Source organism: Diadema antillarum, unplaced genomic scaffold (assembly GCF_040938485.1).
Source record: "Diadema antillarum isolate AM-2024a unplaced genomic scaffold, OU_Dant_1.0 scf00000180, whole genome shotgun sequence".
In the NCBI taxonomy this organism is placed as follows: domain Eukaryota; kingdom Metazoa; phylum Echinodermata; class Echinoidea; order Diadematoida; family Diadematidae; genus Diadema; species Diadema antillarum.
Genome location: NW_027271069.1, coordinates 1,372,403 through 1,398,316, shown reverse-complemented (window position 1 = coordinate 1,398,316; position 25,914 = coordinate 1,372,403). Strand labels below are relative to the sequence as shown.

General features: G+C 41.3%; 1 protein-coding gene across 1 annotated transcript in view; it reads left to right on the top strand.

Annotated features, from left to right (window-relative positions):
* LOC139723007 (uncharacterized) overlaps positions 1–25,485 on the top strand; it is a 43,862-nt gene extending 18,377 nt beyond the window's left edge. Inside the window, exons 3-7 of the mRNA XM_071634286.1 lie at positions 2,732–2,873; positions 17,431–19,181; positions 19,707–19,955; positions 23,709–23,922; positions 25,092–25,485. Of these exons, the coding sequence (XP_071490387.1) occupies positions 2,732–2,873; positions 17,431–19,181; positions 19,707–19,955; positions 23,709–23,922; positions 25,092–25,360 (2,625 nt within the window). The 3' untranslated portion in view covers positions 25,361–25,485. The remainder of the gene's footprint in view (positions 1–2,731; positions 2,874–17,430; positions 19,182–19,706; positions 19,956–23,708; positions 23,923–25,091) is intronic.
* Positions 25,486–25,914: the final 429 nt, after the last annotated feature.

Below are 25,914 nucleotides of genomic sequence, written 5' to 3'. Positions count from 1 at the left end.
CATGTTATTTTTCTACATGAAGTATTGTAGATCCAGCTTGGAAAGGACAGGTGTATACCCTCCTCATTCTATTTTGGTCATCAAGCTTTTCAGAGTTAAACAATGCTTTCTCTTGGGACTGTGTTGTGTCTCTCGAGCCATGTTTAATATATTTTGATAGTGTATCTCCAAGCCTTTGGTTTGAAGTCGTCATGACCCTCACTCATTTTTTTTTTCTGTAACATGTTTGTGCTTCTTAGCATTATGGCAAACTTATTCTGTGCCAAACAAAATGCAATAGTGCCCTTTCCTGTTGGATCCATGTATTATGGATGTTGCAGAATTTATCTTCGTTTCAGAAATCAAAGCTTTTTAAATATGTGTCTTGGCTCGGACATTAATCATCTCTCTGCAAGTGTATTTATGGCTGTGCATTTTTCATATTTTGCCAACACTGCTGCATGACAGGAATAATTCAGTTTCCGGTACATAAATATGCATCGGACCCGACAAGTGGGTGTGTGAATAAGTGGAAAATCAAATTGGTGCATGACAAATGGAACAGGCATCTAAAATAGATGGCAAATATCCCCCTACTACAACTCACTGTCAAATCCCTGGAAGGTAAGAGTAGGATTATCCCCTGATTAAGGACCATAGATCCTACCAGATCAAGGTATCAACTCCCTCAATCCATGTGAAGAGAGTGAAAAGGATGTCAAAGTTCATGAGCAGGACAATTTCGTAACAGAATTTTAAGCCTGTGGTTGTTGTTGATATCGTCCTTGAAGTGTGTATGTGTTCGCAGTGTTTAGTATCTGAATGAAGGTTATTGATGTCAAGTTCCTGCATTAAGAATAGTATTCTCCTAAGGCCAGGTTCCTCAAGGACAGAGTTAAACCTCCTAGGCTGCCAGCTACTCACATTATTTACTGGCTGTCCGTGAAAAATAATGCCTCTGTTTTGTGATCATGTGTGAAACTGTATTAAAGAGAAAGAAAATCCACACAGAAGCAATCAACTTATTCCTGACCTTGAGAGTAGAGTGTCTCCAATGTCAGTATAAGCAGAGAGTTTGAAGAATTTGATCTTCGAGGAAAGTGTGAAGCCAGTGACTGTTAATGTACAAATTAGTGTCGAATGTTATGCAAGAGACACTGCAGTCACATTGACCAAGGCAGTGCTGAACTCTTTTTTCCCCCCCTCACACTGCTGTATGTTTATGTGGTCAAAGTTTATATTAGAAGTTATCTTAATGAGGTAGCAATGGTGAATATAGAATCAGCAGTATATTAGTAACTGATTGATGGAGTCTGTAGCAAAATTAGGCAGATAAGAAGAAAGATATATTGTGAATATACAGGGTGGGCCTACCTTTAAAGGGATGCTATAGTATTGGGGGAGATGAGGATTGGGCTTTTAATTTTTTGCAAGATACCAAGAAACCACTTATGAAATAGTGCAGAGCATACCATTATAGGAGGAATTTAAAGTTAATTTCATGAAAATCAGTATCGGAATGGCTAAGCATCATCCACTTAGGACCTCAAAAGTTACTAATTACTTGCTGGTCACAGTACTGGTGTTGAACTCAATACTGAAGAGGCAAGAAAAAACATTGTTTCTGGACTTTGTATGAAGGAATAAAACTCCCTTAGTCATAGACCCCATTTACATTGAGTGAAAAGGCTGGGCTCATCCCAGCCTTCCTTTCACTGTAAACGTTCAAAAGGCCAAGTGCGATATCAAAAACGGCCGCGCATTTCTTTTGGCCTTGCCTTTTCCCACTGTAAACGCAAACTGGGCCAAATGCTGTACCAAATTGCAACTGGCGCGCTCCCAAATAATCATTTGTTTACAAGCAGAGTGCCACTACGACAAAATATTGAAAGGTTTGAATTAAAAGCCCGGGCCGAGCGCGCGCCACTGTTAACACACAGAACTGCAGGGCTGAGTTCTGCAATTGAGGCTGGGCTCGGCCCAGCCCTGCACTGTAAACGGGGTCTTAGTTGATGTATGCTCGCCTGTTCTTTGCACATGTATTTAGCAGTCTTGAAGATTTCTTAAAATATAGAAATTAGAGTAGGGAGATTCTGCAAAGTGATGTCACAATCTTATCAACATTGCAGCTATGTCGAATTGCTCATATCACACCATGTAAGATTACATAATACATATACTGGTCACAAGATTGTGTCACTTTTCATTAATTTCCATGAATCTGTTTTTTATCTGTCACTGCATTCATTCCAAGACTCTTTCCATTTGTGTGGTAAGCTTTGTCCAGTTCTGCTCAAAACGACAAATATGTCTCTTAGTTTTCGCCCTGATTTTACAACATTCTTCACTGACGAGCAAAGTCTGCATGCAATCGAACTCTTTTGAAGAGTATGCTCGGTTCCTCATAGCTGTGCACACGCAACCCCTGCTTGTCAGGCGGTAGACGGGTAGTGAAGAAAATGCGATGAGAAGTCAGTTCACTCGGGAGTGTTTGATGAAATCAAATACAAAGAAGATCCTTGAGCAGGAGGGGCCTAAAACCTCCCTGTGTCTTATAAAAAAATGCTCTTACGAGGTAAACTCCACTGCCCATTACCGAGAGTGATGCAGTCTAGCATTAAGTTATACTCTGTGTTGCAGGGATTGCCGGGCCGCTTCATGGAGGCACGGCCACGCTGTTAACCCTGCGTATTTGCCGTAAGACGCTAATCATTTCTCCCCCCATTCTTGTTTGTCCTCTTCTGATTGGCAGGGCTTCTTTAGGCGAAGTCTCAACCAGCATGAATCATACACATGTTCAAACAACGGCCAGTGTGAAATCTCACTCTACACGAGAAACCAATGTCAACTCTGCCGATGGAAGAAATGCCTGGGTGTTGGGATGTCAAAAGACGGTGAGTATCCCAGTATACCTCCATCCAGAGACCAGGCTTGGAGGAAAGATGGGGGGAAATGGAGAGAATGGAAAGGGACGCATTGAATGAGACGGAAATCGTATAGGAGACGGTGACAGGCAGATGAGGAGAACAAAATACAATGGGATTCTATGGAATTGAAACGTAGAGGGTGGCGTTTGGCAATATCTCTTTATTGATCAAGGAACAGAAAAGTGATACCCTATTGATTAGCAACAGTCGCAGTCATAGTTGCTATCCGATCAAAAAACTGAAAACTGATACCCCACAGATAATCAGCAATCACATTCGCCGTATTTGCCGAAATTGGGAAAGATACATGATAATGCAGTTTAATGATTCGAGATTTCTTTGTCATCTTACATTGCTCCTCCTACAAATGTAAGACAATATGTATCGCATGCTAGACATCATTGGGTCATCTTTGTGTCCAGTTTTCATGCAGTAGACATAATGACATAAATTATCTCGAGCTCAGGTTTGTCTTAGTGTTACACAAATCACTTTTCAACGAAATACAGTGTATTTTCTATATAATATGTCAGTGTGATTGTAATGATATTTTTGAAAGTGATGATGATTATGAATGCATAAGTGATGATAACCTTGATAATCTTGATGACAGTGATAATGCTATGTATAATATGACATACTACAATAATAAGTAACATAATCATGCAAGTTCCTTTAACTTTGGCAAAATGTTGATGCTTAAGCTGTGTGTAAAAAAGAAAGAAAGAAAGAAATCATCTGGTTAAAACTCTTTATTGATATTCACTTTGAATGAAATATCAACAACAACAACAAAATCACCAAAATCACATCTACGTGTAGAGCTTTCATTCAACCTGCATTGCCAGTTCACCAGCTGTACGACTTCTAAATATACAGTCAAACCTGTCTATGGGGAGACGAAAAAAGTGGCCATTGTAGATAGGTGGCCACCATAGACAGGGTCATTAACATGGCTTTTCTCTTGGGGGAATTGTGTTGAGTGGCCGCAAATGGCAGGTGGTCGCTATAGACAGGTTTGACTGTAGTTGAAAGATTTAATCATTGTATATGAGCATATAGAAGAAAGGGAGAGTAGAGGAAAAAGCTTATAATTTGCAAAGGGCAGACAGAAATTAGTATCACCAATCACGCTAACTATGTAAGAAAGGAAAATGTGTATTTGTGGTGCGCACATCAGCAGGGAATACAATGCAATGTAGAATATTTTGAGTATAATTACAGGTATATGAACCAGGCTGTTATAATGCAAAAATTGAAGAGAAAAAAAAAATATATAGAAAAAATGATCATGATAAATTTAGTGAAAGAGGGAGACAGAAAGAGAGAGAGGGAATTAATGTACTCATTCAGAGATGAAGCTAAATTCTGGTTTATTTGATTGTCAAGGTCAGGAGGGAAAAGGTAAAGGAAGGATATTGGGGCCACAGAGGTCTAAGGTCTGAATAGATACGAATGCACTTTGTTCTTGTGCGCGAGGGTCCGGTCACAAATTTTGACTCCCGTTTACGTTTTGATGACTGCATTGTCAGCTGACCTTGATTGTTGATGAGGGGAGAATGAACAGGCAGGGCTCTTTACGGTGTGTAATGATGAGCTGTATGTCACACCTGCGTATAGACCATATCACAAGAGTGGCATCCCGTTCACACGGGGGAAACTCGGCACAATACCTTCATCTGGCACTGTGACCTAGTCTAGGGTTTCAGCCAGTAAATGCAACAGAATTGCAGGGGAAAGGAAAAACTGTGTCAAGATTATACAAAAAAAAAAAAAAAATGCTGTGCATCGATGGAAAAAGGGGATGCCATGTCACATGATATGATGAAGATTTTTAAAGGACAAGTCCACCTTCATAGACATGTGGATTGAGTGAACGCAGCAATATTGGTAGAGCATATCAGTGAGAGTTTGAGGAAAATTGGACAGTCCGTTCAAAAGTTATGAATTTTTAAAGTTTCTGTGCAGTCCCTCCTGGATGAGAAGACTACTACACTGTATGATATCACATGTGTACAACAATATAATGAAAATATAAAGAAAAATCAATTTATTTTCACTTTTCTCACATAATAAAAGAACACTTGACTTGCTTCTTTCAGAAGGCAGGGGAAATGATATTACCTTAACATACGTCGGTGACAAGTTGAGGTAATGTGCACTTTTTTTGCAAAAAGTAAAATTTTGTAAAATTCTCTATATATTTTCCTCTTCTCATTCTACGCATATGACATCATACACTGTACAAAATGTAGTAGTCTTCTCATCCAGCAGTGACTGCGTAGATACTTTAAAATTTCATAACTTTTGAACGGATTGTCCGATTTTCCCCAATCTTTCACTGATGTGTTCTACTAAAATTGCTGCAACCACTCAATCCACATGTATATTAAGGTGGACTTTTCCTTTAAAGAAAATCTCGAGCTTCTCACTCTGTGGCATGACACAAATAGATGACATGATATGCAAGTGATTTCAGCATCAATTGAGTATGAGTGACATTTATCTCCTTAAGTGATTGGAGGTGAGGAATGGGCTATGGTGTGAACCGTAGAAAGGGCAGGGCACTAGTAGCACCTTGCGCTAATTAGTTAGGCCCATTAAATTAGGAGTTGTGTCATGGTAGAGTGAAGAAAAAAAGATAGTGTCCAAGGGGGCAAATCAGCAGATGCCTTTTGTCAGTAACCAATCATTTTCAGGAGTGAAGCGTCACAACAGTAATTAAGTTTGGCCCTATTAAGAGAGAGAGATGACCATCGAGTAATAACAGATTCTCTCTATGACGGCCATCTGTCTCCCGTTCGTCGCTCATTTTGCCCGATTCACACTTTGTGGTGGTGCGTGTGGAGGTGTGTCCACGCTATTGGCTTATTGTTCGGTGTTATTTTAGATAATGACATCCCTGTCAAAGGGATATTAAAAATTCTATGATTTCTCAGTGTGTGAAGCACTGTACTAATGAGCACGCAGAACAGAATCTATTAGAAGTATTCTCAACTCCTCAAAAAAGTCCAGCAATTCCAATTTGATGTATCATGTTTCTCTTAAAACTACATCATTTCATTCAAATGTAACATCATAAGAATGCCTGATTAATTTTCTTTACAACGACAACTCACTTGTTTACATTATCAATTCCTGGAATGCACAGTATGACTGAGTATGAGGAAAGGTCAAATGTGAAATGTTGCAAAAAGGAGCAAACGTGTAATGTCAAACAATATAATTCCCATTTACTTTGTCGTTTCATGTAAGGAATGTGCTTGAAAAGAATGCATTTTGAGATTATTATTAGATTCCAGGCTTCATCCATGAATTACAAACTGCAGTAGTATTTGCAGATTAAAATCAAACATAAAGGTTGACCAAACAGTCATCTAATGTTTAGGAAATGGGCATTTTTGAAAGTGCTCTCATTTCAGCATTGCTTATTCCAGTGACCTTTTTTTATCAGAACTGTCCATTATCAATAGCAGAATTGTTGCGACTTTTCACTTTTGATCTGTCCCCATACTCAGCTGTTTTGCACATTCCAAGAACACCCAATCATAGCAAGTGAGGTGTCATCTTAAAGATAATTGATTAGGCATTCTTATGATGTCATATTTAATGAAGATAATGACGGGATAAGAGAAATATGATATATCAAACTTTAATTGCAGAACTTATTTTGAGGGGTTTATTAAGGCTTTATTTTGTATATCTTAATACTTATAGAGGAATTTGATGTATTAGGAGGGTGATAATTAGCATCCCACAATAAGATTTTTATGAGACTGACAAATTAATGAAAATGGATGTTTAGCTGGCACCTGGAATCTTATAATATTGCAGTGATATAAAACATGTGCTGGCATTTGATGTGCAGGTCATAGACGTGTATACAATGTAGATACCAGAGTTGATTTTGTCATGTTACTATCAAAATATTCCTTTGCTGAAGATTGTCTAAAATTCATTCACTGCTACACTTGTATGTGAACTGTGTTACAACACAGATGCACGTTCAGATTCTCTGGTATTATTTGATATGCAACCTTTTACTTCATAGTTTGTTTGACTTTAAAAATGCATCAAATGAACAAGTAGAGTCCGTATATCAAGATGGTTTTATGGAGAAGATCAGCTTTAATGTGTGTCATCAGAAGTGCAAGAAACCACCAGTGAATAGATAGTGGCAACTGCATGGCCACTAAAGCCTAACGTTTGATTACTTTTCAATCGATTCTAATGGACCAGGGCAGCAAGGTGCTTTGACCCAGACCCATTGCCATTATATGTGTGTGTGTGTGTGTGTGGGTGTGTGTGTGTTTGTTTGTGTGTGAAGTAGTGCTCCCTCAGAATAAGACCTGATGATGTCATCAGAAGGCCTGTTCACACACATTCGAAATTCACGGTTCTGAAAACCAATTTTTAACAGAGCGATGTAAAAAACCTTTAATTCTTGTGTGTGAACACAAACTAAAAAATCGTTAATTTTTGCGGTCAATGCAAAAATCAGTCCAGATTGATTTTCTTCTTTTTTTTGGGGGGGGGGGGGGGGACTGTCACAATAATTTGCCCTGTGTGACATGTGTGAACGGCACTTGAAGACCATCAATTTTTGTTTTGAAATACCATAATGCAACTGGCCATTCAGAAGTCCGCAAACTGGGGTGCCCAGGATCATGATCTGGTTTTTCTTTAGGCATGTGTAGTCTAGAGATTCAAAGCACTTCATTTGCATCAGAATAATTTTTGGTTTTTGGTTGTTATTCTTTTTTTTTGGGGGGGGGGGGAGGGCTGCTGTGTGAACGGTGGTAACTAAAATCAATTTTCACATTATGACAAAGAAAAATAATGACTCCCGTGTGTGGATGTGGCTGTTGGACCAGGTGTGACACCTTTATCTCACATTCAACAGAGAGTTTTAGGAAGCTTCACAGCTAATCTACATATGTGGCAAGCAGATAGATACTTAAAAGGTAATATACATGTACCTACATTGGGCCCAGAGGTTGTACTGTAACTCCTGAGTTTGCTTTGACATCAGTCAAAAAAAGCAATGATAAAAGAGGAAAGAAATTAGAAATGATATATGAAAGGCATTTATTCTCATGTCATCACAGAAGCTGGAAAGATAAGACCTGTAGTGAAGAAAAATTACTAGAGATAATGTGTAATAAAATATGTGATTTGATTGTGAAGGAAATATTGGCTTGAAATACAGGTTTCCATATTTGATGATAGAGCAAAAAGTTAATATCACTCTGTGATATGTTTTAGTTGGGTACAAGAATGCCCCCCCCCCCCATCCCCAGTTTAGCTCAAGGAATTGTTTCCCTACATAGCTGATTGGGCAAGTGGTTATGATTAGCTGCGTTCACACACAGGAGTTGATGGTTTTTGTATCTCAACAGAGGAAAAAAAAAATATACCTATAGCATAACCTTGGAAACAGGCTCTTCCCCTACCCAGTATGAAGATGTCATTCCCTTTGAGCACAGAATGCATCATCTTCAGTCGCATAAAATCTGCATACATCAAGGTATTGTTTACCATTGGGAGTAGTGATTTTTAAAGATGTTAAAGTTATCACATTTGATGCATGTATGTGTACATCAGTTGTATCATAAAATTTTTCACATTTTGTATATATTTAACAATACTGAACATTGATTATACAGATTACGCAACATTTTTACATTGGTTGTTTCTATCTTTAACCCACAATTTAGAACTGTTTGCTAACACTGGGTCTTTGTTTTAGCTGCAAATGGTAAACAATGTTGCTGAATGGCTACTTCCATTTTGGTAGAGAAATCAAGGAGAAACCTTAAAGGGATAGTACAGTATTGGTGAAGATGAGAATTGGGCTTTTAACTTTTTGCGAGATACCAAGAAAACACTTCTGAAATAGTACAGAACATACCATTCTAAGAGGAATTCAAAGTTTATTTGATGAAAATCGGGTTTGGAATGACTGAAACATCCAAAAACAAAGTGAAACAAAGCGATCGTTAGAATGGCCCTGTTTTGGATATCTCAGCCATTTCAAAACCAATTTTCATCAAATAAACGTTGAATTCCTCATGGAATTACATGCTCTTTCATATTTCATAAGAGGTTTCTCATTATCTCACAAAAAAAAATGTTGGAAACCTGAAATTAGGTCTCAACCAAAACTATACGATCCCTTTAAGTTAAAGGGGAATTAATCCCCCAAATACATGTTGATTGAGTGAATGGAGCAATATTACTTGAACACAACAGTGGAAGTCTGAAGAAAATCGGACAATCCGTTCAAAAGTTATGAATTTTTAAAGTTTGGTAACGAGACTGCTGGATCAGAAGTCTACTTAGGATCATGACATCACATATGGACTACCATAGAAAGAAAATATAAAGAAAATTAAAATTTTTTTCACTTTTGTAGCATAATGAAAGAGCACTAGACTTACCTCTTTCAGAAAGCAGGGGGAATAATATTACCCTTGATATATGTCAATAACAAGTTCAGGGAATGGGTACTTTTCATATGAAATTACATTTTGTGGAATTTTCTTTATACTTTCTATATATCATAGTCCATATGTGATGTCATGATCTGTAGTAGTCTTCTGATCCAGTGGTCTCATCAAATTTCAAAAATTCATAACTTTTCAACAGATTGTCAGATTTTCCTCAAACTTTCTCTGATGTGTTCTACTAATATTGCTGCATTCACTCAATCCGCATGTATGTTTGGGGTTAATTCCCCTTTAACGTAGGAATGTCAAATCAAGTTGGCAAAAACCCTGTATGTAGGAGGTGGACATGTCTTTCTTGTACCATCACAATATGCACTCAATGTGATGGGATACGAACCTAAACCACATAACAAGGCCTCTGCAGAGTAAAGTCTCTGTCATGGGCTGATGTACTTCAACAATTTGGACAGTTTATCTTGACAAGGGTGCAGCATGTAGAAAATGTGACCAGCAGTCCTTGAGGAGACATAGATATATTCACTGGTCATGTTCTTTATTCTTTGGTCATAGGGAGGGAGAAGTAAATTGACATTTACTGTGATGAAGACAGATTTATACAGCCATGAACTTGCTGGCATGTGGAGAGAATATATATGAAGATTTAGAAGTTAGGAGATGGCTGAGGCTGTGGTAGTATTGTTTGTAGTTTCCTGTGAGGTATATGTGTCACCCCCTTTGCTGGTGCTTTCAAGGATCAGGCCTATTTGTTTTCCTACTGAATAATAGATTTGATTTTCAGCACCAATCACTTGCCTCTTTCCTGCACTTCCTGTGGTCTGGAAGAGGTCAGTGTGGAGTTGAAGTATGTCAAGGAAATGTGTTGGTAGCAGCAGGTGCGTTTGGGATTTTATACATTCACACCATGATAGGGACCCCTGTATTCTTTGTTTCATTAAGGTGGGTTTGTTAAAAAGACTTTACTGCTAGGCTGCTCTGGCATATTACTGCAATACTGAACATTTGTGGTTGTATGTCACTAACATAACATTGCAACAAATTAATGTAGAAGTCAAGAGATTTAGTCTTTTCTCTGTACAGTAGTAGCACTGTTTGATATCAACATATGCCTAACTGTTACAAATGAGACCCTGCTGATCACACTCCAGTGTCCGTAATGAAGCAGCTTCAGGCTTTGGTTGTTACTTTGTGAGTATTGCCCTAGCGAGTGATGTCACACCATATTAAGCCTGAATATTACAGCAGAGGTTGGGTGAACTCACCACACATGCTCAATAGAAGCTTTGGCTAGCTGTTTCAAGATTTGAATGAGATTTTTGTTGGTTCCAGCGCATTTTGAAGTGGTTCCTTACTGTATCTCGCAAAAAGTTGAAAGCTGAATCATCACCTCAACCAAAACTGTACCATCCCTTTAAATATGATTCTTTTTTTTTCTCCATTTTTGTTATTAGAAAATATATCAATTTGAGCAGAAGGTGTACATGTCATTCTGTCAATTTAGTGTACATCAGGGACATCGAGAGGAAAAAAAAATGAAAATTTTGTTGAAACAAATTTATTACACATCATGGAAAGTAATGGGTCAAAGTTCTGGCACTTTTGCTTTACATTCTAGGAAGCTGCAGAAGACAGGTTGTATGCTTGATGTCATCTCAGGTCGTCCAAGAGCGTGCTTCTACCTCCAAGCTGTTGGCATGAACTAGGCTTTTGCTGCACTTTACTCCTTAAATATTTGATGCGGTGCTCTAAATGAAAACCATTATAGAGTGTTCAGCACCAATAATGCATTGAATTAGCCTATAATCCTTTCCGCTTTTATTTTTTGCAACTTGCGTCCAAGCATTTGTGGCAAAGATAGTTGTATCTCACCAGAGAGCTTGGTACAAGAAATATTGTTCCCCCAATAAAAGAAGAAAAAAATAGATTACGAGACAAAATAAAAAGTGGCTGATATAGAGGGTTGAAAGCTCACTGTCTGGAGCTTTTTATCGATAAATGAGTTGGAAGTCATCTCAAGCATATCTGTATGGCTATTATATTTGATGCGTGCAGACGCTGTCCTCAGACATTTTGGTACGTCAGAATTTAAGATTAATTACGACGACAAAGCCTCATTTCAGACTTGTTTGATGGCATTTTATGAGTCTGCCAAGAACTGTACGGACTAATTCGACTTGGAAGTATGCTGGGTTTTTCTCTTGTAGCTCTGATGCACCTCATAACCAAGCACCCGAAATGCATCATAAGTTTGTGTTTCATGTCAATATCATGATAGGAATATAAGAATCATTATGATGAGCACAGACAGAGAAGTAGATCTGAAGGCAAATAATTGATAAAGCTTTGTTGAGAATCTACACTTTGGTAACTTTCGAACTCTGTGGTATCTCTGGTGCAGTGATAGAATCCTCTATGTACAGTTGCAGGGCTATGTTAAGCTGAGCTCCATATTTTTGTTATTATAAGAGCAGAAATGATATGTAGCGCCGAATGTCACTTGTGTCTGTACGGCAGATGGCGTTGCCATGAGAACAGCACAGTCCATCCTCTTGGAATTACCTCCTGGTTTCAGCCTTCTGTTGGCAGCACACTGTTTCGTTCACTTCCTACCGGGTGTTCCCTTCCCGCCCCTCACCCCCGCCGGTCTTTTATGGAAGAAGACAAGTCATGTTGTGCCATGATGACTTCTCCTAGCCAGGACTTGGGGGAAGGGCATTCACCCAAATTGGGGGAACAGAATTCTCATGTCATGATTTGATGTATCGCGCCAAAAGCACTTGGGCTTACTCAATCATACTGCCAATGTTTTCATTGGTGAATGTGAGTTTGTGAGCATTTGTCACACTTGGGTAGACACGGAGCTGACGCTGCTCCGTCTAATGAGAATGCTGCAGCTTCAGTCTCCCAGCACAGCCCCCCCCCCCCCCCCCCCCCACCACCACCCCCCTGGACTCCATGATAGTGATTCTGTCATTGGCAACCCCTCATGCTCTGGGACAGTATGATTGATTTGTCCATGTTCAGTCATTGGAAAAATGACACCCGTTGCTAAACACTCTGGAGTAATCTCTTCTCTCTCTCTCTCTTTTTTTTTTTTTTTTTTTTTTTGGTCTTTTTGTGGTAAATTTTTGTGGTAATCATATGGTGCATATGAAAAGCATCAAATGGTATGATTTAGTCACTTGCACTTTGAAGGCACTTGTCAGCAGGTGTTTGTAGCCCCTGCATATTACAAACATATTCAAAAGCTTGTCTCTTTTGTCTGTCAACAGTCATAATTATGCAGGTACATATTGAAAGCCACACCTCCCATGCGACATATAAGTGTATATATGTGTTTGTTGTTGTTTTTGTTGTCAGCTAAGTATTTCTGTTAAAGATACGTTAGGTGATTTTATTCATAGAAGATAAGTTCAAACAGCACATGTCACCGTGCATTCTATTTGCTATATCCTCACAATGCTCCCTGATCATTAACCCTTCCTGTGCCTGTGAGTCTCATGTGTACAGACTTCACACACATACCAATTGATAGTAAAGGAATATGGCATGCAAAGGGTTAAAGGCATAATTTACCATTTGCAGATGAAACAACCCAGCAATAATGCTTTTAAATAGTTCTAAAATGTGAGTTAGGGATAGAAACAACCACTGTAAAAATTTGAATCCATATAATCGATGTTTAGTGTTGTTAAATACACAAAATGTGACCAATAGTTATAATATAAATGTTTCCAGACTAAACCGTCTACAGTTATGGTTTATTGAGAAAAACACTTATATTTCTTTGTATTTCAGGCTTTCTTGCAAAAACTTTATATGGTAGGATGTTTTGTGATACAACAAACCTGCACATACAAGCTTGTATGCATCAAATGTGACATCTTGAATATTTTTGAAATCACTGCTCCCAAAGGTAAACTGAACCTTTAAGCCAAAGGGGAGAGGGAAAGCTGTAGCATCATTTTGTAAATGGAAACGTGGGTTACTTGCAAGAGCTAAGCATATGAGACCCTTTATTTTAGTGATTGTAGACCAGCATAGAACGATATTTTACACACACACACACACACACACAAAGGTGAAAGCTCCTATCACAGAAAATGCCTGTGTAGAAATTTGGAAAATAGGATGAGTACTTCCTCATAAACAAGAAGGAAAACAATGAACTTTTTAATGTTATAATATCCTTTTTTGAGTGAGAAGAAAGAAAATTTGGGAAGTTTTGCTGCATATTTTTGTGGAGTTTTCTTCCAACTAAATTTAGCTGTAAAGTCATTCGACAGTACTGTCTTCCCAGGCATATGCCCTTGATAGAAAACGGCATTACACATACATTGTCCTGCTCCAGCCTTGTCTATCAGCCTAGATGATAGCATTTGGGTGATGTTTACTCTGTGTATTGGCTCTGGGTTGAAGGAATATGTGGACAGGTAGCTGGATCAAGATTTAGGTGGACCATGACATATTTCATGTGGATGTGGAACTGGTATAGATGACCAAAAGAATATAGGAGTAGAAGGGTGTTACCACCCTCCATACAAGGATTATGGGACTAATGTCTTTCTGCTTCTCAGTCTGTTTCGATATGCTGGGCTGGAATCCTGTTTGTAAATGTATTTAGATTGGTACAGCAGAGAGACAGGAGTACCGGCTTGGAGGATCATAGCAAGGCAAATATGTGATGATTTCACAATTGCACAGTTTGTTTCCTCTGCATTCGTTCTCCGTTGCCATGGCAGCCGAACAGGAGAGGGAGCTGAAGGTGACATTGACAAAGATAGACAGATGATGGACCGGTGCAGACTGATGTACATACGGCCATGATGTAATGCTAAACTTGGTACTACGCCAAGGACCCCCCTGCACGCGCCTCCAGCACCACCCATCACCTTGGCCATGGATCAGCAAACAAAGGATCAATTAGCTGACGAGGGGAAAAACGGGAATGGCACATGGCCTGACCTCCAAACACGCAAAAGCCTGCCCGCGCGAATGGAGTCCACATAACAATTTGGCCGGAAATTGCCTTCCGACATGAAATATGTACCATGAGTGGTATGTTTAATGATAGAGATCCCCCAGCCTTGGAGGGTTCAAGGTACCGCACTGCTGATGGATAACATAGTCTGTGGACAGAGTGGATGGCGGACTACATGAGATGTAGCTTTTTGATACTGGAAAGCAAGAAATGTCTGCATTGAATATCAAAACATGTGTTTATTGCCACAATTTCTCCTGTGCCATTTTGAGCCTCGTTCAGCATCATTATGCCCTCGTCAGCTGAGCTGGTGTTGCATGCATGGAGCCAATGCTTGCAGTACAGTCGTGTATCTCTCAAAGTTTTCATCACAGCACACTACTGGTAGTTTAGTTTCCAACAGCGATGTACAACTAGTAATTGTCGCAACTTTCTGTCGGTTTCGCTCGACCCTTTTGAGCAGATGAGTTCATTTTTCACATCGATATATGCTCATTGTTGTGGCTGCGAATCACACAATATGTTGAGTACATTTGATGAGTCGTGACACTTCATTAATGTCCAAGTTGAGGGAAGTGTCTTTTCTGCTCTAGAGTCTCAAGCGATAGTCAGGATTCTTGGCTTCCATCACTTCAGGATGGAGAGGAGAAGAGGAAGATGGAGTGGAGATGAAGAAAAATAAAAAGGACTGGAAGACAATGAGAGATAAAAGAGAAAGGTCATCTTCCCTCTCGCTCAGCTCTTCATCTTTCTCAGGGTCTGGGCCCGTCTCCCTCTGCATTCAGAAGGGTGCCAGGGGGGCGAGAGCTTTGGTATTTTCATTACTGGTCAATCTGCACTCAATATCTGTCCAATCAGCATGTCCGAGAGAAAATGAAGCATAACTGTCAGCCATCATTTATTTAGGAGAGTGTGTGCCTTGGCTCCCAAAGACAAATTTAGAAATGCGACAGTGCTGGACTGTGCAGTAGTATACAGTATGCCTGTGACAAATTTTGCACGTGGGAAATCTTAAGGGGGAGGGGGGTTATTACTTCAATGGATTTATCTCCCAGAAAGAGGTATCAAATTTTAATACAGGGAGAGGAACTGGTAAATTAAGTTTCTCTGACCAATAATTGTTTGTTACGTGCATCTTTCATGAATTTCAAATCAGGTTGCACACTGCTGTGTTTGGTTTTGTTTTGCTCTGCTTTTTGTTGTTGTAAAACTGAAACAGAATAGGATTACCAGTCGAAAGTCACTGGTGATGGAATATCCTTTTCTATTTTATATTTCTGAAGCGAGTTATCAAATCAAGATTTTGAAGTGAGATATTGAATAAAGATTCTAAGCAAGAGACATGCATTCATAATATATGTCAGTCAAGGAAAAGTTAGAAATACCATAAACTCAGCAGCTCCTAGTTTCTTGATACACAAGGAGCACATACATATAAAGTAAAACAGAGCTTGGAGATTTGGACTAAGCCTGTTTGATGTGGCTGCATGTCTCAGTGGACAAAAATGCTAATACTTACTTAAAACAAAAGGGAATAAAAGTGATAACTGGGTACAATATGTAGTTTTTCAGTCAATCAGGAAGATAGATTGTCCAATCTTCGTAACTAATCTTCTGTTATCCTTGCGTTTGTCATGTGTTTTGGGGTACTGCCGTAAAGATGAACTTCACATGTTGTGAAATCATGCAGTGTTTTTATGTTGCCATTCAATGCTCCAGCCAGAAGACTGTGATTACATGGTTTAAACCCTTGGTTTCCAAAAGAAAAAGACATTGCTTGATTATAAAAGCCATAAAGCATTTTCCTTGTAAACAAACTGACTATCAACAACACATATGAGTTGCTTTTCTTTTTGCATCATACACAACTGGATATTAAAGCAGTAGTATGACATTAGCCAGCCCTTATACCTTGATATCACGCTGCAATTTATCACACAGTTTACTGCTGGAAGCCAGTAGAGGGCGGTCTTGCAAAATGCGTGAAAGCACATGAAATGTTTGATTCTTTCAGAGTAGACGAAACAGTGCTAAGAGTGCACTCAAACTGCCTGGAAGTGCATAACATTGTCTTTTCATAGCAAATGAGTGAGTGTGTGTGAGAGAAAGAAAGAATGAAAGTTCAGAGAAGCATAACAAAACTTAATCTTGTCATAAATGTATCCAGAGACAGGGCTTGGACAATCCCTGAAGAGCTATCACAAAGCTACAAGTTAAATGAATTACTGTGATCCTACAATACGTGTATGCAAATACGCCGTGTACCAGGGCCAGGGGGTGGCTGAAATACGCAAGTAATTACATTACTGCTTGTAATAACATTATGTTAAGACAGGTTGTAACTGGCTGAAAGGTGTATGAACTTTGCGCATGCCATAGAATCGGAGGATCTGGTGTTTTTACCAGGAAGTGGCAGGAAGCCATCAAGGTTGAGGGTACTCTACTCCAGTGGATATCAAAAATGGCAAAAAAAAAAAAGAAGAAGAAAAAAAACACATCAAATTTTAAAGAGACTTTTTTCCTCTTTTTTTTTTTTTGGGTGCTTGTATTAGGCTTGTCAACTCTTTGGCGAAGAGTGTCCATTTATTATCAGTGTTTTATAGAGCTAAACACCAATTCATGTGACCATTTACGGATATTGCTGCGAAAGAAAGGAAAAACATTGAGAAACCCAATGAGACAGGATTTAATGTGGTCTTCAAATGAGACTTGAACGTTTACCTGAAACCTTTGTGTGCGTGCGTGTGTTTATGTTTGTAGCTTCAAAGGTTTGTACATATTTGTTTTTCTGACCTTTGGATTTCTCTTAAACTACTTACTCTTAGAATATCAGGAGAAAGAAACCATTTCTTGATAGATAATGGGTAACTTGGATGAATGGATCTTTCTTTTGTGTATTCATCTATTCTTTCTCTCAATGTTTTCAATTCATTCTAAAGAAATTACACACTATCAAATCAATTTTCTAGCTTCCTAATAATATATCAATATCATCTGAAGTTATGTCTGAACATGTGTTGTCTTCAAAAGCTATTGGTAAGTTAATTGTTGCTATTTCTCCCATTTTGCAATTCAGGCTCCAGGTTAGGCAGAAGGTCGAAACGGATGATAGAGAAGATGCACGAGACCATTGCCAAGCAACGCAACCAGGGCGACCTCACAGGGAAGCCAGCTGGTTTCTATAGCAACCACCAAGGCTTGTTCGAGCATGCAGGAAAGTATGGTCCGGGCGCGCTACCGCCGGCAGGTATGAACCATCCCGGAGGGCCCCACGGGCCAATGCTGGGGCACCACATGGCGGGCGGCATGGGTGGCATGCCCATGGGGGGTATGGGGGCCATGTATGGCCACATGGGTGCCATGCCTGGTGGCATGGGGGGCTTTCCCATGGCTGCCATGTTGGGTGGTGATGGACAGGTGAATCCCCAGGTTGTGATGGATCACATGCGCTCAATCTCCACCATCATCAAACAAGAACTTGAGCAGGGGGGCCACGACCCTTACACAGAGGTTTCCACTCCACCGGAGGGCTCGCCGCCGCCCGTTCACAGTCGACGCTCGTCCGTCGGCTGTTCGGACGGGTCAGCCACGATGCAGCAGAACGCCATGCAGTCTCCAACCATCACCAGCTTGTCAACGCCCTTCAGGCCCGGGGAGCAGCGTGGCAATAACAGTGTGGAACTGTATTCAGCCATTAAGTTACCCTCACCCGGAAGCACTGCCACCCAGAGGCAAGATGGGTCACCCAATGTGTGCGTGCCCAGCAAAGTGGATGAGGAATACCAGCCATGTGCGCGTCCCAACAGCCAACAGTCCGGGGAACCCACTGCCATGGAGGTCGATGAAAGCGCCTATAGCAAGCTGCCAATGTCAACCATATCCAAGATGCTGAGATCGGGTCAACCGGTCATTTTAATACCCAAAGATGTGTCCAGGGAAGAGAAATCACATAAAGACATTGTAATACCACCCAGTCCAACGGTAGTGGTAGTAGAGAATCAAAGAGAAGTAGACTCAGAGATGGCCGACGACCGGGACGATGACGACGAGAAGAGCACAAAATCAGATAGCAGAGATTCACCGTCCTCATCAAAATATGCACATCAGATGTCGTCGATGAAGCGGCGAAAATCCTTAGGTGAAGATTTCCCCATCCCACCGGGCAAACAGATGACCTCATTTCCGTCCATCCAGGGTCCTGGTGGCCAGTTCTTCTTGGGTGGGTCCTTCCCCCAGGGTATGCCGCCAGCATCGTTTCTCCCGTCACACTCACCTCTCAGCTCTCCGTGGTCACCCATGGCCATATCTCGACCAAATCTTGCAATTTCCGCGTCGTTCATGCCTGCATCCCCACCTCACATCACCATGACGAATCCCTTCATGGTGCCCAACCCCAAAATCCATGCGACACCCGTGGATCGGAAAAGCAACCACTCGCCGCTCAACCCCTGCAAGTCCCCGCAGACGCAGTCCCACGCCCGAGTGCGCTCACCTCCCGAACACGACAAGCACGACCACTCTCTACCCTCACCGTCGTTCTCCTCGCCCGCCCGGGGAGCGCGGTCCCCATCGTCGCCAAAGGAGGTGAAGCAGGTGAAGAAGGAGCCAGGTGTTCCCGACGAGCCTGACCCCAAGCCCCGCGGCGGGCTGCCGGAGTTCAACATGGACGAACCAATCACGGCCGAGATGAAGGCCAAGCTGCACAAGATCATCCACGATGTCAACAAGGTCTACCATGACACCTGCCACTACACCTTCAGGAGAATCAAGTTCCTCCGTGAGCGCTACTTCCCGCATCTAGGAGAAGATGAGGAGCTGAATGGAAGGGTGAGAACATGAATTGTCCCATAATGTACAGGCATTGATGGGATCATGATTTTAGCTTCAAAAGTATCAAAATCTGCATGGAATTCTCAGTGATAGGAGTTGATATACTCAGTGAACACCACCAAGTTTTCTATTTGATTTTCTTTATCAAAGATGAAAATCTAAAAAGGCAATAGACGGATTTGAAAAGCCCATTACAACAGCTTTTGGCACAGTTGGATAGCCTGTTTGTGCAGACATCGAGGTTTATAATTTGCTTTGAAAGAAGTTTGTTTTGATGTAATGTAACATTTGAAGAGTTAACTGATGGACATATGGCAGCATGTTTTGTTTATAGATCAATTGCATTATCCTAAAAGAGAACATGCATGAGTCTAACTCACGCAAATTTTGAAGAAATAGATGGTTGCTAAAAGAAAAACTTGGCAAGTTACTTCTTGTAAAGTGCATGGACACCTCAAGAGCTTCTCATTATGTCTCAGTGGCTTATAGAATCTACCACATACCTGCTCTTTCACCCTGCAGTTACACTCCAAGTACGACCATGACTGTAGCAAGTGTGACCCGCCCCCAGGTTTCCCCACCTCGCTGACCCCGCCCCGAGAGCTGGACCCGGCCGAGGGCGCCATCGATGGCCAGAGGATGTGGACCTTCTTCTCCAACAAGTTCACCAGCCAGATCACCCGCATCGTCAATTTCAGCAAGATGATCCCAGGCTTCAAGCAGCTGGATCGGGAGGACCAGATCACCCTCATCAAGACCGGACTCTTTGAGGTAGGGTTGCCCGGCAACTGGGAGAAGATAGCAGCTAACTTCAACTTGTGATTCATCCAGATTTCTCTTCATCTTAAGGCATGATGCTCTCAATTCTGAAACTTTGATGCCAGCTGCCATGAAATTGAATATGTTTGTAGGGCATGTTATATTTTACATCACACTGATTTGTCAGAAACAAAAAATTTGTACCCCCCCCCCATAAAAAACAAAAACAAAAATCCAACAACAACAGAGAGTACTTTTTCTTCCGGTAGCCATAGTGCAGTTAGACCTCTTCAAGTGGATTTGCTGGTCTTTGATTTTTAGCTCACCTGAAACAAAGGCTATTGCGATCGTTCTTCGTCCGGCGTCCGGCGTCCAGTGTCCGGCGTGCATAAACTTTTTACATTTTCATCTTCTTCTTGAAAACCCCATGACCAATTTTCACCAAACGAGGCAGGTAGCATCCCTAGGGAGTTAGGATCTCAATTTATAAAATGGGCACCATGTCCCACCCAGGGGACCCCCAGGGGGCCCCCAGGGGGCCCCCAACCCCCCAAAATTAAGGAATCTTTAAAAATCTTCTTCTCAAGAACCAGAAGTGATAGAGTTAAGTTAATACTATGAGTTAGTGCATTAATGACTGTAGTTCCAAGTTTGTTCATGGCAGATCCAGGGGTGCCCCCCCCCCCCCTGCCCCAAGGGGGGGGGGGGGGGGGGGGGGGGGGCACCCCTGGATCTGCCATGGGGCCTAAATTGCAATGGGGCCTAAATTGTACATTTTCATCTTTTTCTTGAGAACCTCATGACCTATTTTCACCAAACTAGGCAGGTAGCATCCCTAGGGGCATAGGATCTCAATTTCTTCAAATGGGCACAGTGTCCCACCTGGAGGGCCCCAAGGGACCCAAACCTCCCAAACCTAAGGAATCTTTAAACATCTTCTCTATAATCAGAAGTGATAGAGCTAAGTTAATACTATGAGTAAGTACATTAATGACTGTAGTTTCAAGTTTGTTCGTAGCAGATCCAGGGGTGCCCCCCCCCCCCTTTTTTTGCGGGGGGGGGGGGGAGATGGGGAGGTCCAAATTGGGGCCTAAATTGTACATTTTCATCTTCTTCTTGAAAACCTCATGATGGATGTTCACCAAACTATGGGGTTATGATCTCAATTGTTAAATTGGGCACCATGCTCCACCCAGAAAGGCCCCAGGGGGTCCCCAATCCCCCCAAATTAAGGAATCTTTAAAAAAATGCTCTTCTCTAGAACCAGAAGTGATAGAGCTAAAATTGATACTTATGAGTGGGGGGGGGGGGGGGGTCCGAATTTGGGCCCTAATTGTACATTTTCATCTTCTACTTGAGAATGCCTGGTCAAATTTTGGTAGAGTTGTGTGTGTAATTTAGATTAGTGACTGCTTGAAAGGTGAACTTGCGATACTCAGGTGAGCGCTAGACCCGCGCGTCTCTTGTTATATATGTATATATATATTTTTTTTTTTCCATATGGGGGAGGGGATAAATTACATACTGAAGAGGATATTTACAACGTGGTTACTGGACAACTTTGCAGTGTGGAATTTTCATGCATTTCGCCCGACATCAAACCAGCGTGAAAATAAAAGCGTTGTAAATGTTTTTACTTGTAATATAATGACATGTTATCTCTTTGATTTCGCGAATAAAAAAAAACATGCAAAATTCAATACCAGACTAAGCATGAAAAATTACTCACATGAAAATTTCTACTTTTATAGTACTTCATGAGTTTAGATTCAAAGACCAGGATGCTATGCTACTGATTCTGAAATGGCACATACATAAATGCTCCCCAAGGAGCAATACATTTGCTCTCTGCCACATTGCAGTTGAATGCACAGAGCACTCTTATCTGAAGGAAAGTGCTTTGAAGTGATGTATCACTTGCCAGTGACTATTCCTCTTGCTTCCATTTCTTTGCTTCATTTTACTATCAATACATTACACACCACATCGAGCATGCTATTGTGTTGCTGGTTGGTTGTGTCAGCAACAAAAAATGAACAAAATTGATAGGTTGCATTGAGTGTAATCAGTACTAATCATCTTAATGCTTTGATCAAAGGAGACGTACAGGTGTACGGCTCACTTTACTGGCGTGAAGGGAAGTATTATGTGCATTTCTTTACAATGATGTGCAAAATAATGTTACCACCACCCTGCCCCCTCCCTCCCTCCCCCCCCCCCCCCCCCCATCAGCAACACAATGTAGTAGGTAGACATAATCATGTTTGGTTGCCGTGACAACCCACGTATCCTGCGTGCGTTAGCTGTCTTTTGCAGCTGCCTGGTGTACATTCTCCTGTGAAGAATTAATGCGCGAAGCACATCCCTAATTCAACGACACATTTCTTCAACACCTTGCCTGGGAGTTTATCCATGATGCCCTTGTCTGGTAAAGTGTCTAGTGGTTAGCTCAAGAGGGGAGGGTGGGAAGTTGGGGGGGGGGGGGTGCTCTCTGGTGTCAGTCCAGTTGGTTTTGATGGTATGGCAGCCACCAAACCATCATTAACCCGTTGAGGGTGAACTGATTTTGCTATAACACACATTTCCCATAGACACCTGCTCGAGTGTAATCGGGACTAGTCTTCAACGGGTTAGAGATGTCTCATATTGTCTGCATTTTGGCAGACTGGTATCCAATCTAAGCATCCTTTGCAGTTCTCATTTCCAGTGTCTTAGATTCTGTGTGTAACAGAAATCCATGTGACAATATGAAACATACCCTGTTTGTCATGGAAGATTTCTCTCTCTCCATTGTTTGCTTAGACAGTGATATCCAGGCTAAAGTTTCATAGAAACAGTGTCTGTAGCATGTAGGTAATCAGGTTTTGAGAATTGGGATGTAGGTATAGAAGTGGTCATTGGATACCGGTATTATGGAGAGAGAGAGAGGAAAAAAAAAAATTCTGTGTTGGCCCACAATAAAGTATGTAGACCAGAGCCTAGTGTGTGCAATATAATACGAAACAAGCAACTACAAGTTTGTTCAGCACACTGTTGGGATTTACAAATTAAATGATTCCTGTAATCAATCATAATTCCGTATGATATGGCTGCCAGATATACTCTAAATGATAGCCCTATCTGGCAGAAGCATTTTAACCCGTTGAAGATGAATCCCGAGTATACTCAGGCAAGTGTCTATAGGAAATGTGTGTTGTAGCAAAATCAACCCGTCCTCAAAGTTTTACTGTAAAACGAGGAATTTTCGCGTGCATTTTAATTTCGTGAATTTCGCAAGCGCCAAGATTCCCGAAATTAAAATGCACGTGAAAGTTCTTGTCTACACTATATGCATTGAATTCCAGAGGCAGTTCGCGAAAATTTCATGCCGAAAAAAAGGCCGTCGGCTCCAATTCGCGAAAAATTCATGCCGCGAATATTTCATGTTTTACAGTAAGTCTGCTCTTCCATACATCACATTGTAGCCTGTTGTCTTCAGTGACACGACATTTGCACCTGCAACAGTTGCTCCGGTCGTATTTTCTCCAAGGACTTAGGGTTAGGCTTGTGATAGAGTTTGATGTGAGAATTAGGATTGAGGTTAGGGTTAGGGTTATTCATGTTTGTGGGTAGAAATTATGCTTGACTTAGCATGCAGATATTTCATGGGAACAATGGTCACAGGAGCAAATGTCATGGAACCGTTATCTTAGTGAGCAGGTGTTTTGTTGTAACCATTATCCCTGAAACTATTCTCTTCCCATTCCCATCCACATCCATCTTTAGGTGCTGACTATACGCTTCTCCACTGTGGTGGACGTGGCCACCAACACGGTGCACTGGTGGACGACGGGGGACACCTTCAGTCTCATCGACGCCCACAAGATGCCCATGGGCAACCTCTTCGACCTCCTCTTCGACTTCGGACAGAGGGTCAACCGCATGATGCTGGACGACAGCGAATACGCACTCATGTCGGCTGTGGTCATCATGTCTGCAGGTATGGCTCCAAAGCATGGAGTGTGGAACCAAGAGATGAAAGGCACTAGATTTGTGGTCTCTGGGCCATAGATGCACTAATCCCATGTGCTTCAATTTCTTGTCATTACTTGGAACAACATCTATTATACAGCACCTAAAAAAGGTTCCTGCTATTCATTTGGTTGATTGTGACATGTGACATGCAGCTAAAAGTACCGTTGCAGGCTGAGGCTGTTGAGACGTGCACTTTTTGTCAAACAACTTTTGATATTGCATGGCTGACCTCGCCAATTTACATTGGTCCCCATGTTAGGATCATGATAAACTTGTAGTATTTGTTCCATTGCATGCCTTTGACGTCACAATATACTTACCTTTGTTGCGGGCACTCAATCAGTTGCAAGTGTACATTCAGTCACTCAGTTTACTGTCAGCAACTTCAAACAAGCGCTTTTGTGTACGATTGACTGGATTGCTCTGTACAACAATACAATGTACAACCATTCACCTTTCATGAAAAAATGGTGCTATTGCAGCACTAAATTCAGGAATTGGTTAGGTCCGCATCTGTTGACATCAGAGGTGTTGTATAAAACATGTCTAACATGTGCACATATGCATAAGGAATGAGTTTTGATAAAGCTGTAATAACATGATTCAGGTAGGCAATAACGAAAATATGAAATATTGGCCGAAAAGTTTTCCCTGGAAGTACTATGGTCTCAGAGCATACCCTATTGTGGGAGCTATGTAGTTTTTCATAAACAATTATTGACAAGCAACAAATTGGGCCACAGCAGTATCCAGTGATCTTCCACACGAGAGTGAATCTCATGCAGCTTGTTGAAAAAATATGATTGCTAGAGCACGATTGATCATCATGTAACATTCCACCTACCCTACTGAATGGGGGGGGGGGGGGGGGATTTCAGAAATAAAAGTTGTATGCATATGATTATGAAATTATTTTGCATGCTTGATCTCAAAATACTCCAAAGCAACTCGCTATCCTACCGAAACAAATAAGTTTCCGGGTAGACCCTTTCAATGTACTGTAAGTAAATTCAAAATGGTGGAAGATGAATTTTGAGCCCTTGTGAGCACTATGTTGGGACAGAGGTCATTCATTTCTCTTTCTCCCTTTGCCTCCACCTCCTCCTTCTCCCTCTGGTCCTGTCATCCTCAAAGATCGTCCCGGCCTGAAGAACCGCAAGCTGATCAAGGAGGTACAGCTGGACCTGCTCAAGGCGCTGCAGCTTGAGATCAGCGACAACCATCCCGAGGACGACCAACTCTTTGCCCGCCTGCTCACCACCATTCCCAAGCTGCGTGAAATCAGCCCAGAGCACACGCGCCGCCTCATGGACCTCAAGATCCAGCAGCCCGGCGTCAGCTTCCCACCTCTCCACGCGGAGATCTTTGACCTGGACAAGGAGGAAAATACAGATACTAGCTAGCCAGCATGGTGATGCTACCTTCCCACCAAGAACAGAACACATTGCGACTCTGTTTTTCCTTCTTTTTATTTCTTTTCTTTTTTTAAACAAATCTATAGTCCTCTTTCTTGTGGCCATTTTTTATTTCCAGGGAGTCATTTGAAAACTTGTCGTAGAAATGTTTGGTGAAAGAGATGTACGCAGCCATTTGTAGTGAGCTGGAGATGCAAGCGACATTTGTGTAACAATACTCTTTTGAGAAAACTGCAACGGCTTTTTGCAGGGTAAACAGGGTCAACTTCGTGCCCGTCCATCTCCAGCCAGATTTCTACTCCGCGGATGAGTGACCGGAGAATGAGGAGAAGTTTTGCAAACTGTTTGCGGGTCAATGTGTCCAGATTTTGGAACTGGTGCGGTGGGCAATTAAAGTCGTAATTTTTTTTTAGGTACGTGTAGTATGACCGCTTTAGCAGCATTATGACAACGCATGTCAGCAAGTGTGAGATCAGAAGTTTTCCCTTCTTTATCATTTTTGTAAATGGTCCTTGGACCAGTCCCAAGTACATGGGAAGCTT